This window comes from Brassica napus, chromosome C3, assembly GCF_020379485.1.
Source record: "Brassica napus cultivar Da-Ae chromosome C3, Da-Ae, whole genome shotgun sequence".
Classification (NCBI taxonomy): Eukaryota; Viridiplantae; Streptophyta; class Magnoliopsida; order Brassicales; family Brassicaceae; genus Brassica; species Brassica napus.
Genome location: NC_063446.1, coordinates 9,910,350 through 9,925,566, shown reverse-complemented (window position 1 = coordinate 9,925,566; position 15,217 = coordinate 9,910,350). Strand labels below are relative to the sequence as shown.

General features: G+C 35.9%; 4 protein-coding genes across 5 annotated transcripts; 3 read left to right on the top strand and 1 right to left on the bottom strand.

Annotated features, from left to right (window-relative positions):
- Window positions 1–1,736: 1,736 nt before the first annotated feature.
- On the top strand, window positions 1,737–2,363 carry LOC106445696. The gene has a single exon (XM_013887301.3). It carries the CDS (start codon window positions 1,890–1,892, stop codon window positions 2,253–2,255), a length of 366 nt encoding a protein of 121 aa, XP_013742755.2. The 5' UTR covers window positions 1,737–1,889; the 3' UTR covers window positions 2,256–2,363.
- A 56-nt stretch (window positions 2,364–2,419) lies between these two features.
- LOC106445694 (preprotein translocase subunit SCY2, chloroplastic) lies at window positions 2,420–6,287 on the bottom strand. 2 transcript variants are annotated; one of them, XR_007321221.1, is made up of 14 exons: window positions 6,080–6,287; window positions 5,398–5,883; window positions 5,220–5,308; window positions 5,069–5,148; window positions 4,857–4,946; window positions 4,685–4,776; window positions 4,486–4,569; window positions 4,213–4,354; window positions 3,971–4,087; window positions 3,744–3,873; window positions 3,535–3,658; window positions 3,350–3,456; window positions 3,080–3,262; window positions 2,420–2,488 (listed from the first exon to the last, which is right to left on the bottom strand). XR_007321221.1 is itself a non-coding variant. In XM_048752422.1 (13 exons), exons 1-13 carry the CDS (start codon window positions 6,162–6,164, stop codon window positions 3,173–3,175), a joined length of 1,716 nt encoding a protein of 571 aa, XP_048608379.1. In that variant the 5' UTR covers window positions 6,165–6,287; the 3' UTR covers window positions 2,969–3,172. The 2 variants fall into 2 exon arrangements, 1 of the variants encoding a protein (XP_048608379.1); XM_048752422.1 differs by lacking the exon at window positions 2,420–2,488 and having other exon boundaries at window positions 2,969–3,262.
- Window positions 6,288–6,372: 85 nt separating this feature from the next.
- Window positions 6,373–8,372, top strand: LOC106445695 (FBD-associated F-box protein At5g38590). The gene is made up of 4 exons (XM_013887300.3): window positions 6,373–6,547; window positions 6,729–7,602; window positions 7,686–7,841; window positions 7,920–8,372. The coding sequence occupies exons 2-4, from the start codon at window positions 6,796–6,798 to the stop codon at window positions 8,241–8,243; spliced, it is 1,287 nt and encodes a 428-aa protein (XP_013742754.2). The 5' UTR covers window positions 6,373–6,547; window positions 6,729–6,795; the 3' UTR covers window positions 8,244–8,372.
- Window positions 8,373–10,320: 1,948 nt separating this feature from the next.
- Window positions 10,321–15,062, top strand: LOC106445697 (probable E3 ubiquitin-protein ligase ARI7). The gene is made up of 15 exons (XM_013887302.3): window positions 10,321–10,723; window positions 11,398–11,522; window positions 11,735–11,843; window positions 11,923–12,013; window positions 12,154–12,326; window positions 12,443–12,547; window positions 12,637–12,725; window positions 12,839–12,946; window positions 13,082–13,172; window positions 13,275–13,364; window positions 13,447–13,494; window positions 13,864–13,935; window positions 14,014–14,113; window positions 14,205–14,331; window positions 14,543–15,062. The coding sequence occupies exons 1-15, from the start codon at window positions 10,547–10,549 to the stop codon at window positions 14,703–14,705; spliced, it is 1,668 nt and encodes a 555-aa protein (XP_013742756.2). The 5' UTR covers window positions 10,321–10,546; the 3' UTR covers window positions 14,706–15,062.
- The last annotated feature ends 155 nt before the right edge of the window (window positions 15,063–15,217 follow it).

Genomic DNA, 15,217 nt, shown 5'->3' with positions numbered 1-15,217 from the left:
AGTTTAGAGAACTTATGCTCTCAAGTTTTTTTTTTTTGTTTTGTTTAAGTACACATTAAACACGTTTACATTACTTTAGTTTGTAAAATGCACCGAAGTTCTTGCTAACCTATTATTCAGATCAACATGAGTGATCAAGTTTATTTACGACTTAAAAATATGTTATTACGCAAATGTCAAAACAGACTTTGGTTTTGATGTAAATTACGTACGTATATAGACTTTAGTTTTAATGCATGGTACGTACATATGGAACAGACTTTAGCTTTAAAAACATAATTATTGGAGAGTTCTTGAAGTGGGGTTCTTAGCGGAATATAAGAATCTGACTCTTAACTTTTAACTAAAAAAACTAAGAACCGGCTCTTAAATAAGAGTTTTAAGAGACGGTTCTTAACTTTTTTATTTAAAAATTAAGAGACAGATTCTTATATTCCGGTAAAAACCTCACCATAAAAACCTCTCAATAATCATGCTCTAAGGGTCTCATCATGATTAATGCAAGTCTGTTAGATAGGAAACGTTTATTAGCTTAAGAACTAAAAAATGTTTTTGATATTCGCTAAGAGATCCTCTATAATAGACCTGCAACACCATTGATATGAAACTGCATGGGTTTCTTAAAACATCAGAATATTAATTTCTTAAACAAACTAAATTACCTAATTAAATTTCATTTTTCAAAATCAGCCTTTATTAAAATGATATGTGGACAATAAACTAGATATAGATATCTGACAATATGGACTGCGAGATGCTCTTCCTTTTTCTCTCTCCTACTTTTCTGTTTTTTATTATTTTTTTTATTTGTTTGATATTGGGATAGAACCCCTTAATAATCATGGTTAAATTTAATTGAGGTTTTATCCGTTCTAAACTTTCATATATATATATATAATTATGTGGTTCATTACTTTACGGGAAACTTAAACCAAAGTTTCTAAACTTTTATGTTTTAAGAAATTTCGGATTGAATTTTCCGTAAAAATTACTACATATACATATACATATATAAAAGTTTAGAACTCCAATTGGTACAACTTTCTATCGAAGGTGCTCTAAGGGGTCCTAATTTAATGCAAACAACTACGTAATAATTTCAATCCTAATGTTTGGTCTACACATCATATTTTTGAGACTAACCTTTTTTACTATAAGGTTATAAACTATATACAACATCTTTTTGTTTTGGTCAAATAAAAATGTGTTAAAATTAATAATGTGCAGAATTAAAAAACAAATATAAATAAACTTTTGAATTACAAGAATAATTACTAGTTGTTTTAAAAATCTGCAAATCAACAATAATAAATTTTATTAGAATATATAAACCAATAACAATAAAATTTTAAAATTAAAAGTGTTTAAGAATTTTTCTACCAATAACCCTTCCGAAAGAGTGAAAGAAAAAGAAGATATATCTTTCATAATAATTGCTTTAGTTTTTATTTCTAATTTAAGTTTTTAGTAATATGATTAATTTATGATAAAATAATAATATTTGTATTATTACAAAGCATAAGGATATCTTGGTGTTAGAGATCTTAAAAAGATAAAAAACTGATATAATGTTTTTATATATGTATATATCTTAGGGACTATCTTACGGCAACACAGAAGGAAAATGTCTTCTTTGACGATTATATTGTAGTTTAGTCAGGGACACATGCATCTAAAATTCTAAAATGCTTGTTTTTCCGAATTAATTATTCATACAGTTGGCTAACGCAGACTAATAAGGCTTGTAAAAGCTGACTTTGACTTCGCCTCTCATTTACGAGCGTACATATCCAACCATTAACTACAATATAAAACACAGCTACGCGATTCAAAAAGACATAACGAAAAGAATTCGACCAATCTAAAAAGAAAAATAAGACAGAAGAGAAATGATGTTTGAGTCTCCAAGCAAGAAGAGATGGAAGTTGTTATCATCATCTTCATCTTATAGAGAGACAATTGTGCTTGGAAGAAGATATAGTAAAAGTTGCAGAGAGCAGAAGCAACAAGGAAGAAGATATACTGAAGAGAGACTCTTGCCGAAGTGGAAAGTTCTGTTGAGGAAGCTCAAGTTGTTGCCTTCTCCTAGATTCACAAAGGTCACAGCTTATGAGCTTGACGATTACTCTTTGAATTTTGATCAAGGGCCCGGATGGCACGACCACGATGAGCCCGAGAATCTTGCTAGGTCTTTCTCTTCTCGGTTTGCTGATCCCACCAAGAATATTAGAGCAACACGCTTGCTCTTGTATTAAGAGTTATTATTTTCTTTTTTCTTTCACTTAGTTTTTCTCTTTTCAATGATGAGATACACTAGCTGTTCGGATTATAAAAATGATTAAAAATGTTAGCCTGATTATTTGTCTGGGAGATTTAGATCTAACCAAACCCAAGCAACTAACCATTACACAAACCGTTATGGACAAAAGGGTTAAAAGTAATAATAACACAGCGATTCTACATGGCCTGAAAGGCATGATGTGGATTACTATTCTATTGATCCTTATTGTTTGGCAAAGTATGTTGTTTTATCTCCTACCCTTTTCTATTTATAAGAGTTGAAGATGGTTTTCATGTGTTAAATATTTAATAAAAAAAACTCATCTTATAGCAAACCATCTTCTCATAGTCCTTTGGCTTGTTCCTCATCGATGTGGGTTTGTACTCCGCTGGCAGTTTGATGAGGTTCACCATGTCTGCGACTATTCCGCTCTCTCCATAGTGAGTGTAGTGTTACTTGAAAAACATATCTAATAAGAAAAAGATTCGAGGCCTATTCGTTTATCAATCCAAATTGGTCCCTTCGGATGGAGATGAACGGAAGTAGGAAATGATTTAGCGGTGGAGGACGCGGCACCGTGAGAAAAATTCTTAGGCTTAGAGAAGAGAACACTCGCGCTTATGATGACATACGTTTGCACTCTTAGGTAATGTGTTAACCTTTAGGTAGTGGTTTGGCTAATGCGACTAGTGATAGAAAAAATATATTTTGTTTACCAAGTAGATTCTTAAAGTTGAGTGACTTGAGTCTATGAATCTTCTTGGTAAGACAATGATGCTAATGTGTGCTTGAACCTTAATATATATCATCTACCTAATCTAAAACAAAAATGCTACAGAAAATCTAAACCACAAACATATATAATCATCTCTCACGTTTCTTGAATCCCCATCATACACCATACCTCTTCAAAGCTTTGCTCAAACTCGGCATTACATTGTAGGCATGGTAAGATCTTCTGAGTTCAATAATGGAACCAACCTGTAAAACCCAATCAACAGAGATATCAACAAACATGAAATCAGAATGGTTTAAGTGAATGATATTGAATGGAGAAAGAACACTTGCGATGATTAAAACCGACGTAAACCCGATAGAAAAGCCTTGATTGATGCTGCGTAGATAGTGGTCAAGTACACTGGATGATGTTGCCAAAAAGCTCAACAGTAGACCTCCTGATTCAAATCAAAACCAAACCAAAACTTGGTTATAATGAGCAAGTCTACAATGCAACAACAACAACTTAGCTTTACCCCAAAATCTGGTTGATGCTTGTATCTTCGTTAGGTACTCAATTGTGGCTTTCCCGGGCTTTATGTTTGGTATTCTCGCTCCCATTTTGTTTAAGTAATCCGCTATCTCCTTGGGCAAGTTGGCCTTCATAACAAAACAAGCAGTCCTATTTAATGTTCATGGAAGATTGAAACTCAAGACTGAGAAAGAAAGAGTAAGCAACACTCACAATGTCAAAGATGTTGAAGAGAAACACGAAAAAGGCATAGATCGAGTAGTAAACCCATGGCGGTGCCCCAACTGTGCTTTCAGGGTTTAATATCTCCTTCACGTGTAACAAGAACGGAGAGCCCAGAATGCTAAAAAAAAATACACATCACCTTATAGTCAGCCTTAGAATGGTAATAATAATAACACAAAGCAGCAAGAATGTTTCGAACATAACAGGTTCTTTACCTTGCAAGAATGCTTGGAAATGCCAAGAGATAAGTGGTAGTAAGAACAGGCTGCATCCCTGCTGGGTTGATGTTAAAAGGTATGTATGGCTCCACCTCTGTTATTGGAGAACCTTCTCTGCTCAAATGGCAAAAGCATAGAGCATAAACACAATTATGAGTAAACCACACGTTGCATAGTTATATTGGTAACAATTACAAACATACAACAATCTTTTTTTTCACACAAAAACTGATGATTACCTCGAAGCAGAAGCAAGTTTAAAGCCATAATATTGTAGCTTTATCTTCCTGCATCCCTCAGTAACAACAACAGCGAACATAGTTACTACCGTGAAAATGCCCAGCACGCCCAACAAGTAAGGCAACCAATTCGTGAAACTTCCTGCAGACAACAAAACAATGGCTCTCTCTTCTTATAAATCAATTGAGTAGAGATAGTTGCTTCCAGGAGGCATGTGGGGTATAATTTAAAGACTTAACCATACGTTCTGGAGTAAGAAAAAACAAATGTACCTGAGATTTGATTAAGCATCTTGTGTAAGGTTTCTGTGTAGCCCGTCAATATTCCCACACAAATAATTAGAGATGATCCATGACCTGTTAAATGCACAGAAACAGGTTATGAGCAAGTTTCACATAGTATTCCATTTCAGCATCACCACAATTGCATGGAGAGAGAGAGAGAGAGAGAGAGAGAGATGAGAAAAAATACCAAATCCAGATTCTGATATCGTATCACAAAGCCAAGTCATCGTCATTGCACCGCAGACTAGCAGAGATGCTGTCAACATTACATGCTTGACCCTGAACAAGCATAAACTCTCATAATTTATAGAATCTAAAAACAACATCTTTTGCTACTCAGAAAGTGAAATAAAACTTACTGAGCTGTGGCTGCAAATACAGAATACTGGAGAGAAGTGCAAGCCACTACTATACCTTCCACTATCGCAAAGAAAAACGATAGCCACCATCTAAAGAATTAGAGAGAGAGAGAGAGAGAGAGAGAGGAAAAAGAAACGATTTAGTAACCTTTGTTTTAAAGAAGCACACAAGTCACAAGAAGAGGTACAAACAAGTTAAGAACAAAACACACATATAACTCTTGATCTTCTCGTGACCATCTAAGCCTTCCTTTCTTAGCTTCACCAATGATGGAAGAACGTGACAAAGCACCTGTGCGCAACACATTTTCGTAATCATAATCAGGCAAACACATCAAATCAAGGGGAGATATTGATACTAACCTGCATAAGTATGGAAGCTATTATTTGTGGACTGAGCCCAAGCTGGAAGAGCGAAAGCTTGATCTCTGCCCCAAACTCACCCAGTTCCTCTACCAAAAAAAAAATGCAAACCACAAACTCAGATGTGTCATCCGAACAAGGGACTATATAGGACACAAAACGGCATGAGAACACTCACCAACAGAACCTGAGACAAAGCTAAGATAATCCTGAGGTATTAACCTCCTGTCGAACCCAGGCAAAGGGATAAAATACCCAACGCGGCTAAGTACAAGCAACACAGCCGTCACAAACAACCTCCTCCTTATCTCGCTCTTAAAGAACCTCTCCGCTGCGGTGTTGAGCACTGAACTTATCCGGACAAAATCAAGAAACCTGTTTCTAAAAGACTTTGGCCTATTATTATTATCCTGCAGTGTTTTGGAGACGACAGAGTTCTGAGGAACAATCTCCACATCCAAAGCATCTGTAAGAACCTCATCGCTGCCAATAGATTCATTTCTGCGCTTATCGGAGTAACTAATAGAAAAACTCTTCCTTTCTTTTGTAGAGAGATGTCTTCTGTTCAGATGTATGAAACAGGTTTCTCTGGTTCTTGAAATATTCAAATTCGTAGCGAGGCATCTTCTGGATCGAAATGGTTGATAGCACAGAGATGGGTCGCCTACAAAAAAACATCAATGAAAGTTAGATTAGTTGAGAAAACTGCAGGAATAAGAGAAGTAATCCAAAAAGCTGTGAACTTTATAGCAACAGTGATGGACCCAGTGCGCTTGAAACGACTGTGTCCTGACTAGTCTACTGTAACAAGTAATTGCGTTTATTCAAGCTCTTTGCTTTGGTTCGGAAGAGAAGCTTACGCTTAGAGACGAAGCCATAGGAGGGCTGCGGAAGAGAGATAGGTTGAAGAGGAGAATGGAAGAGGCAAGCTTGGGAAGAATTCATGGAGAGGATGAGAGATAGAATAACGCGGCGCAGAAACAAGGAGGAGGAGGAGGAGGAGGAGGAAGAAGAAGAACATTCGGGGAGTGTTACTAACTCTCCAAAAAAATATCAAATATTTTTACTAAGCTGGATAAGAGTTGGGTTTTCGGTTTGGTTCGATTCGGTTCGAATTTATAACCGAAACCAAAGAAACAAACCGATGGGATTGATTTGATTCCTCACTCGTCGTCTCTCCGCTCATTTCTCCCTTGGTGCTTGATTTATGCAAATTGGGGAGGTCAAATCTACAATTGGCGAGATTCCATTCTTATACTCCTCTCAAAGTGTATCAATCCACACTTGGTGACTGAAGATATCTGCAAAAGAGAAAAAGCTCCAAAGAGGTAAAAAGATGAATATGATTATTGTGGTTTAATTAAAAAAATAAAAAGAGAGCATATTTTCTTAGCTAATCGGCTATTTAGAAGCCCCCATTAAATAAAGTTTTAGACTTTGATGTTCAATTTCTTGGGGGGGCTTAGTTTTGTTTTTCATCTGTTCACTAAAGTCGTTTGCTTTGTCCAGATGGTAAAAAGATCCAAGCTTTGTCGACGACCATCCGTTCCGGTCTGCAGTATCAGCGACCTGTCTGATGAAGATACTGTCGTTTCTTCCGACAAAAGTTGCCGTCTCCACTAGCATCTTGTCTAAGCAATGGCGGTTTCTTTGGATGTGGTTGCCTAACCTTGAGTACACTAGTACTAGTCCCATACGCACTTATTATTCAAATTCTCCTGCGCTTGTCGAATTCATCGACAAGAATCTACCGTTGCATAGAGCTCCAGTCATAGAACGCTTGTCCCTCGACTTAACTTATAGTAGACACACTCAGCCCGAACACATCAAACGGTGGCTGGAAGTCGCAGTTTCTCGCCACGTACGTGACCTAGACATTCACTATTATTCCGAGGATGAGAACGTCCTTCCGAGCAGCTTTTACACCTGCAGCTCGCTTGTTATCCTGAAACTCAGCGGCGTAACTCTCGTAGATGTTCCCTCTACGGCGGCTTGTCTTCCCTCTCTGAAAACTTTGCGTCTTCAGGATCTCACGTACCAACATGATGACTCTCTTCAAGGGCTTCTTGATATATGTCCTGCTCTTGAAGACTTGTCGGTGGATTTTGTTAGGGAACACAGCATGGGAGAGATCACTTTTATCGTCCCAACTTTACAGAGGTTATCGCTCTTTATGGCAGATGAATGGGATTTGTGTGGGTATGTGATAGATACTCCTTGTTTGAAGTATCTCAAACTTGAGGACTGGAACTATTGGAGTCACGACATTGAGATTAAAGATATGCCTGAGCTGAAAGACGCATATGTGGATGTTGTGTCCCCTGTTCTCAAGAGTGTCATTGGTTCCATCACATCTGTCAAGCATCTTACTATATGCTCTGAGGTAATTAATTAGTTTTCTTTTTATCCTATTTCAATTCTAGAATTTTGTTACTAATCGTGTTTGAATGAATAATGGGATCAAAGATCTCAAAAAGTGGTGGGGAGTATAGTGGTGGTTTTGTTTTCAATCAGCTAAAGCATCTGAAGCAATGCGTGTGCAAGGAGAATTCGTCAGATCTTCTTGGCCAGTTGCTCAAAGATTCTCCTAACTTACGACTACTAGACATCTCTCACATGGAAGTTGGTTTCTTCTTCCCATGAACTCTTTTTTTTTTTTTAACGTGTAGTATCTAAGTGTTTTGCTTGTGTTGGTCTCAGGATCACGGGTATGATGAGGGTAATGAGATGGTTTGCTGGAACCAACCGAGTCGTGTACCTGAATGTCTATTGTCGAGTCTACAAATTTTGAGATGGTCAAGATACTTTGGGAGACCCCAAGAAAGAGATATTGCGGTTTACATCTTAAAACGCGCTCCCCGCTTAAAGAAGGCAAGGATTATTGCTGATACACAAGAACATGATGTTCCAAACCTTGAGATGATCACGGAGTTGGCATTATCTTCCCGAGCTTCAAGCAGATGCGAACTTGTATTTGTTAAAGGGCCTCCTGTTTGGAAAGATAAGGAAGATTGTATGTGCTAACTACTTGAAGCTACGGAGTACGGACAATAAATGTGTTTAGTGAACCTCCAGAAATCTATGACACTGCTATGTGGTTGGTTTGCTTGTATGGTTCGTTTTCTATTTGACAAAATTCTAGCCTTTTTTCTACTTTCGAAGAGTATTTGTATGTCTATAGGAGGCATATGCACAAGTCTAGCATAGTTGTGGGATTAGCTAGCTATTAACGTTTCGGTGTTGCTCCAAAACATTAGTACAAGACTTTTTACAAACATGAAACATACGGATGATAAAACTAGCTGTATAAACAATCAATAAGAATAATCCCATTAGAATCGGTCTCTGTGAGTGATGCTTTGACTTTTTGTTTCTGTGAAAGCATTAAAATATTTTAGTGGTTGAAATCTCATTAACTATACACAAATGGAGAGCCAGAGATCTGAGAAAATATACTATATCAAATACCGAACAAGAAAGAAATGAGGACGAGAAGAAAGAGAAGATAGACAAAATGAAAAAGTAAGATTTATAAATATATCTTGTTTGTTACACCGGCTGTACACTGTTCCGATTCACCCTTCGAAAAAGATAAAATAATATTTGATTTTCGTTAAAGAAAAGATTTACAAATATATCAAAAATATTACTTAAAAAATCTGATTCTTTTTGATTTTTAAATTATTTTTTAAAATAATCATGATGCCAAAATATTAAAATAATTATAACTATTTAGTTTGGATAATTAAATTTGCTAATACAAAAGTGTATTTATCAAAAATAAAATAAAGATGTAGTTTTCAAAATAAAGTCTTATATAAATATATTTATCCAATTTTCCCTAAAACAAATGAATATCTCCAAGAATATTTTAAGAACTCTACAAAACATATTTATAATGTATTTAATTTAATTTTCGTTTAAATATTAAAATTAATTAATAACTAAGTTATAATAATTGTATTATTCAGATAAAAACTTCATATGTAATCTCTCACTAAAATAAATAAATGCCTCAATTTTCTGATCGCAATTTCTAAATAAATATTCATTCAAATTAATCTGAGTAGACTTATGAAATAAATATTCAAACTTTTGTTTACCCCAAAAGCAAAACAAAAAAAAAAAATCATCTTTTTGTTTCCACATTCGTTTATGTTTTTGTCGGGAAAAACAAATAAACAATTTTATGGTTTGGTGAGAGACATGTTAGGTTTTTGCCCGGGGGTGGTATTGAATTCAAGAATTTGAAAGAATTCACGTGTAATAACTTTTGCAGTATTTTAAATGATTTTATGAGATTTTAATGCAATTGTCTAATTCTTATGTTTACCTTTTGCCATAGAATTTAAGTGAATGTAAATTAATTTGATGGAATTCAAGTGGTAATACTAACGCTATGAATGATAACGAAAAAATACACAACTAGTAGTTAACTCTTAGATATTTTTTTACCAAAATAAAACACTTTGGAAAATTTTACTTTTTGTAGATAGATTTTTTTTACTAAAGGAATCTTTTTGGGTGAACTAGCCATGGGCATTCGGGTTGAGTGAAACTGATGACATTTTATTTTATATCAAAGTGTTGAAACTTGTTTTTTTGGATATTCGGGTACCGTTCGGTTTTCGGTTCGGTTACGTTTCCGATTCGGTTATTCAGATATAGAAATATAGAAACCATTCAGATATTTGAGGCGGTCCGATTTTGGTTTCGAATAATTTGGTTTGATTCTATTTCAGTTTTTCGGTTCCGTTTTTGGAAAAGGAGAGACATGGAATTGGGCTGGTGTAGGTGATATGTCTTCTAAAGACGTAGTGGGTTATCGTGGGGTCAAATTGGTTCTAAAAATAACAAATCCCTTCATAAAAGCAAGGAATTGATCCTTTGCATTTTACATTACATTTTCCATTAAATTCTTTTCAAATGACATTCCTATTAAATCTAACAAATATTGAATAACACTAGAATTTAAATGAATTGATAAAATATGCAATTGAATAACACAAAAATTTAAAAGAATTGATAAAATACACAATTGAATAACACTAGAATTTAATGGAAACCATAATTCCTTCAAATTCTATCAAATTTCTAAATCCAATACCCCCACCTTAATGAAAAGGGAAACGAAGTGAGATAAGTCTACACTCTATCCCTCCCTCCCCCAGTAAATCGCAAACCCAATCGATCCACTCTTCCTTTGATTCCCTCTGCATTCCTTGTTCATTTCATTACCAAACTAAAATCCACATCCAAACCAAACCAAACCAAACCCTAGGAAAAGAGTAGATCTAAAATTCCTCTAAATCTCGGTTCTTGGGATCATGGATTCGGGAGATGACATGCTCGATATGTATTCAGGGGAGGATGATTTCTATAGCGATGATTACAAGGATAGTGATAATGATGATGATGATGATGATGATGATGGAGAACCCGATTACGGCTTTGTTGAGGAAGACGCTGACGACTCTGCCATGATCGCCTCCCATCGCTCTCAGGTGTGTTCGAAGCTAATTGCTTTTTTTTTTTAGAGTTTTTTGTCTGTGTTTTTTTTATGACTTGTTTGCTGGTAAATCTTGAAACTTTGTGCTTTCTATTATAAGTTATATAAGTCTGGGAGTACTATAGGCTAGTTCAGTTATGAGCTTTGTTGCCGTTTCTTTTGTTAATTGGGGCAAATGTTTTATAGCTAATTTTAGACCTCTACATTTTCATTGCCATGTTATATAGTCTTCTGAGTTATGGAAGGTGCTGAGGGTTGGAATATCAGTTTTGTTGATGGATTTGTGATGATATTGTTGGGTTTTTTTAGTGAATAAGCTTTGAAAAAGTACAAGAAATTTTCATATTTGGTTAGAGTTTTTGTCCTTTTTTTTTTTGTTTACCCTGCTTCCAAACTCATCGGTAAATTCAAATTAGGCCTAATTCAAATCATGTTCTTATGTGCTGTGGTCGTTGTTGATATGTTACATCGTTTGTTGCACTCCTTGGCTATAGCTTTTTAAGTCTCTCCACAAGTATGCACTGTTGACTACTTATTTGACTTCCATTATATGATTAAAAGAGGCGTTGTTAGGGTCATTTCCCTGTTTTCTTTTTGCCGTTCGTCGTCTACTCTTATTTTTCTGTGACCATTGACACATTATTGCTGTAAAATATGGTTTCCTTTCAGAAAAATTATTGTGTTCTGAGGGAAGAAGATATTCACAGGCATCAGGTAGATGATATTGAACGAGTTTCCGTCGTCCTCTCCATCACTGAAGTCGAAGCGAGTATTCTGCTTCGTCACTATCACTGGTAAACCGCCTTTTAAATTATACTGTTTGTTTGATATTAGCATTATGTGTTTCTTATCTTTCATCTTTATATATCTGCTTCCTTGTTTATCTTCAACTAGTTACAGACCAACTTTCTAAATTATTTTCTGCTGGTGATAATATTAAATGATCTCTATTGTTTTTTACACAATATATATCCTTGGTCATACTTGTGTGGTTATTCATATTCAGGAGCGTTGGTAAAGTTCATGATGAATGGTTTGCGGATGAAGAGAGGGTCAGGAATACTGTTGGCATATTGGAGAATCCTGTTGTTCCACCATCTGATGATGACACAGAAGTATGTCCTTTGAATTGTAGAATCTTAAGTCTTTTCGCTTTATAATTCATGTCTCACTGACACGTGATCTGGTGTTTAGCTTACATGTGGGATCTGTTTCGATTCGTACCCTCCCGAGAATATTGTTTCTGTTTCTTGCGGTCATCCATTCTGCACTACATGCTGGACAGGTTTGTTGTACTTTTTTTTTTTTAATCAGCATCCTCAATACTCCACCATTAAGTGTTCTGAAAACAACTTTTGTGCTCTATTTTCTTACTACAGTATTTGCTTACTGTTAAGTTATCTTTTACAATGTATGCTTTTGCAGGTTACATCAGCACGACCATTAATGACGGCCCGGGGTGTTTGATGCTAAGATGTCCTGACCCTTCTTGTTTAGCTGCTGTTGGTCATGATATGGTTGACAAATTAGCTTCTGGTGAAGACAAGGAGAAATATAATCGGTACTTTCTTAGGTCTTATATTGAAGACAACAGAAAGGTAAAGGCTGCCTAGATCATTTTATTTCAAAATAATACATTGACTATTTTAGTTAGAGTGGTTGAAATATATGTTGCTATTCCTGATGTTGTTTCTGCTTTGGTTATCTTGTTCAGATGAAGTGGTGTCCGGCCCCGGGGTGTGATTATGCGATTGATTTTGTTGCCGGGTCTGGAAATTTTGATGTTTCCTGCTTGTGCTCGTTTAGCTTTTGCTGGAATGTAAGTTCTTGACTCAAAGCCCACTGATTTGATCACTTCTAATTTTTTCTGGTTGATCAATAGCTGTGTGTGTTAAATTTGAATTTTAGTGCACAGAGGAGTCTCACCGACCTGTGGATTGTAGCACAGTTTCAAAATGGATTTTAAAGAACAGTGCTGAATCTGAAAACATGAATTGGTACACTATCTCTATTTCTTTTATCTTTCACCACCTTAGAGCTTTGCTAACTCCTTTGCATCTTTAGTTTTCTTATATTTATTGCTAATCAAACTTTGCCTCATTATTCCCAGGATACTTGCCAATTCAAAGCCCTGTCCAAGATGCAAGCGGCCAATTGAAAAAAATCAGGGGTGTATGCATATGACATGCACACCGCCTTGTAAATATGAATTCTGTTGGTAATGCTTCATCTTTGTTTTCTCTTTTATCTTGTACTCGGAAGTGTGTTCTCGTCAATGCCTTACAGTTTAATAATCTTGTGACGGTAGTACAAGAATTACAAAATGATGGTATGTATTTAATTATCCCTGTAGGCTTTGTCTTGGTGCATGGATGGATCATGGGGAAAGAACTGGTGGGTTTTATGCTTGTAACCGGTACGAGGTGGCCAAGCAAGAAGGACAGGTAAGACCTGCGTACCTATTTGATCCTTTGTGGTATTTTTTTCTCAGTAATTTGAGCTGATGTTTTTGATCAATGATACGAGCTCTTCTTTCTCTGTGTTAGTATGATGAGACTGAAAGGAGGAGGGAGATGGCAAAAAATTCACTAGAGAGATACACACATTATTATGAACGCTGGGCAAGCAATCAAACGGTATGCACAAGCTATACTTGTTACGCAGAAGGAGGTTGTGTAGCTACTCATTATTGAATTTTATTTTGGTGTGATTTGACAGTCGAGGCAAAAGGCTATGACGGACCTGCAGCAACTGCAGACGCATAATGTAAGAGTTGTTAGGTTCTTTAGAGTTATATGGCTTTCTGAATGTTTTAGTCTTAGTTAGTTATAGTCTCGATCCTTGAAATATCATAGTTGTGAATGGATGGTGTCGTCTTCTTTTCACTAGACAAAGCAACTCCCTTGGTTTTGTTTTAGCAATGTTACCAAATTTTTACTGGTCATAAAACGCATACTGCATTTGTTGGTCTTCTTCATAATATTATCATGTATCTTTTTTAAGTATTGGCATGCATTTGAAAATCTTGTGTTTATCCATGAGAGGGAGGTTCTGTTTTCAGAAAAAAAAAGTAGAAGGTTTTAGCTGTTTTTCATACTCTGTTATCTATATTTGACTTCTCTCATTTTCTTCCAGCTTGAAAGGCTTAGTGATAAACAGTGCACACCAGAATCTCAGCTCAAATTCATCTTAGAAGCTTGGCTTCAGGTTAGCAGTTAAATGTGTTTAGATAAACAAGTGAGGGATTTCATATACCAGTTTCTCATGCGAGTTTACCATTTGCAGATCATCGAATGTAGGCGAGTCTTGAAATGGACATATGCATATGGATACTACCTACCTGATCATGAACATGCCAAGCGAGTGTTTTTCGAGTATTTGCAAGGTCAGTACCCTCGTGTGTATAACGTTTTCTTGTTGTATCTCTCTGTCCATTGCTTCAGAAGCAGCTTAACTTTTTTTTTCATATTGTTCAGGGGAAGCTGAGTCAGGTTTGGAGAGGCTCCATCAATGCGTAGAGAAGGACTTGCTTCAATTTCTCAACGCGGAAGGCCCATCAAAAGATTTCAATGATTTCCGGACAAAACTAGCTGGTTTGACCAGGCAAGCGTTCTATCATGTTGTTTCAGATCTTCAGACAGATTCTGTGGAATATATATATTTAAAGGAATAATGAAGTCATACAGTAAGAGTCATAGTCAGGTCCTGTGGTAGTTTTATGAAGTAGCTCCCTTCACCTAGAGGATACTTTCAACACAAGATTATGCTTTATGAACGCCAAACTAAAACCTGTGCATATATTTTATTGTTACAGCGTAACGAAAAATTACTTTGAGAATCTGATGAAAGCTCTAGAGAACGGTCTTGCTGATGTAGATTCACACGCGGCTTGCAGCAGCAAATCAACAAGCTCTAAATCAACAGGTTGCAGTAGCAAAACAAGAGGTAAAGGCAAAGGAAGTTCCAGAACTGGTTGATAAAACAGCATTTACCATGTCCTTGTTAGGTTACAAACCCAAATTGGTCTTAACTCTTAAGTATTATTTCCATCAGTTTCCTTGGAACACGATCAAAGAAAAACCCCAAGCTGCACTCGCATAGTGATTCTTTCTCTTTATGTGTTGTGCGAGGGTTTTGGATTGTAGGGATTGTGATAAGCTTCCTACTCATGTATAGTGTAAAAGAATATGTATGTGTTATCTCTACACATTGTAACTTTACTTCTGTCACATGCTCTGCTATGACAATCTCGGTGAAACCAAATCCACTGACCTCGTGTCTGGTTTTATAGAAAAAAAAAGCAGCCAATGGTGTCTGCTTTGTGTTTGGCTTTACTTTCCATTTATGTTTGGAATATTGAATTCAAGTTACTTCTCAAGAAAGTATCTCTACTTGTTTACAGCTCAAAACAACTTTACAATAGGTTTCTATGCTCTCTTTTGTTTTTATTTTCAATTTGTGAAGTTTGAAAAAAAAACAAAACATGAAC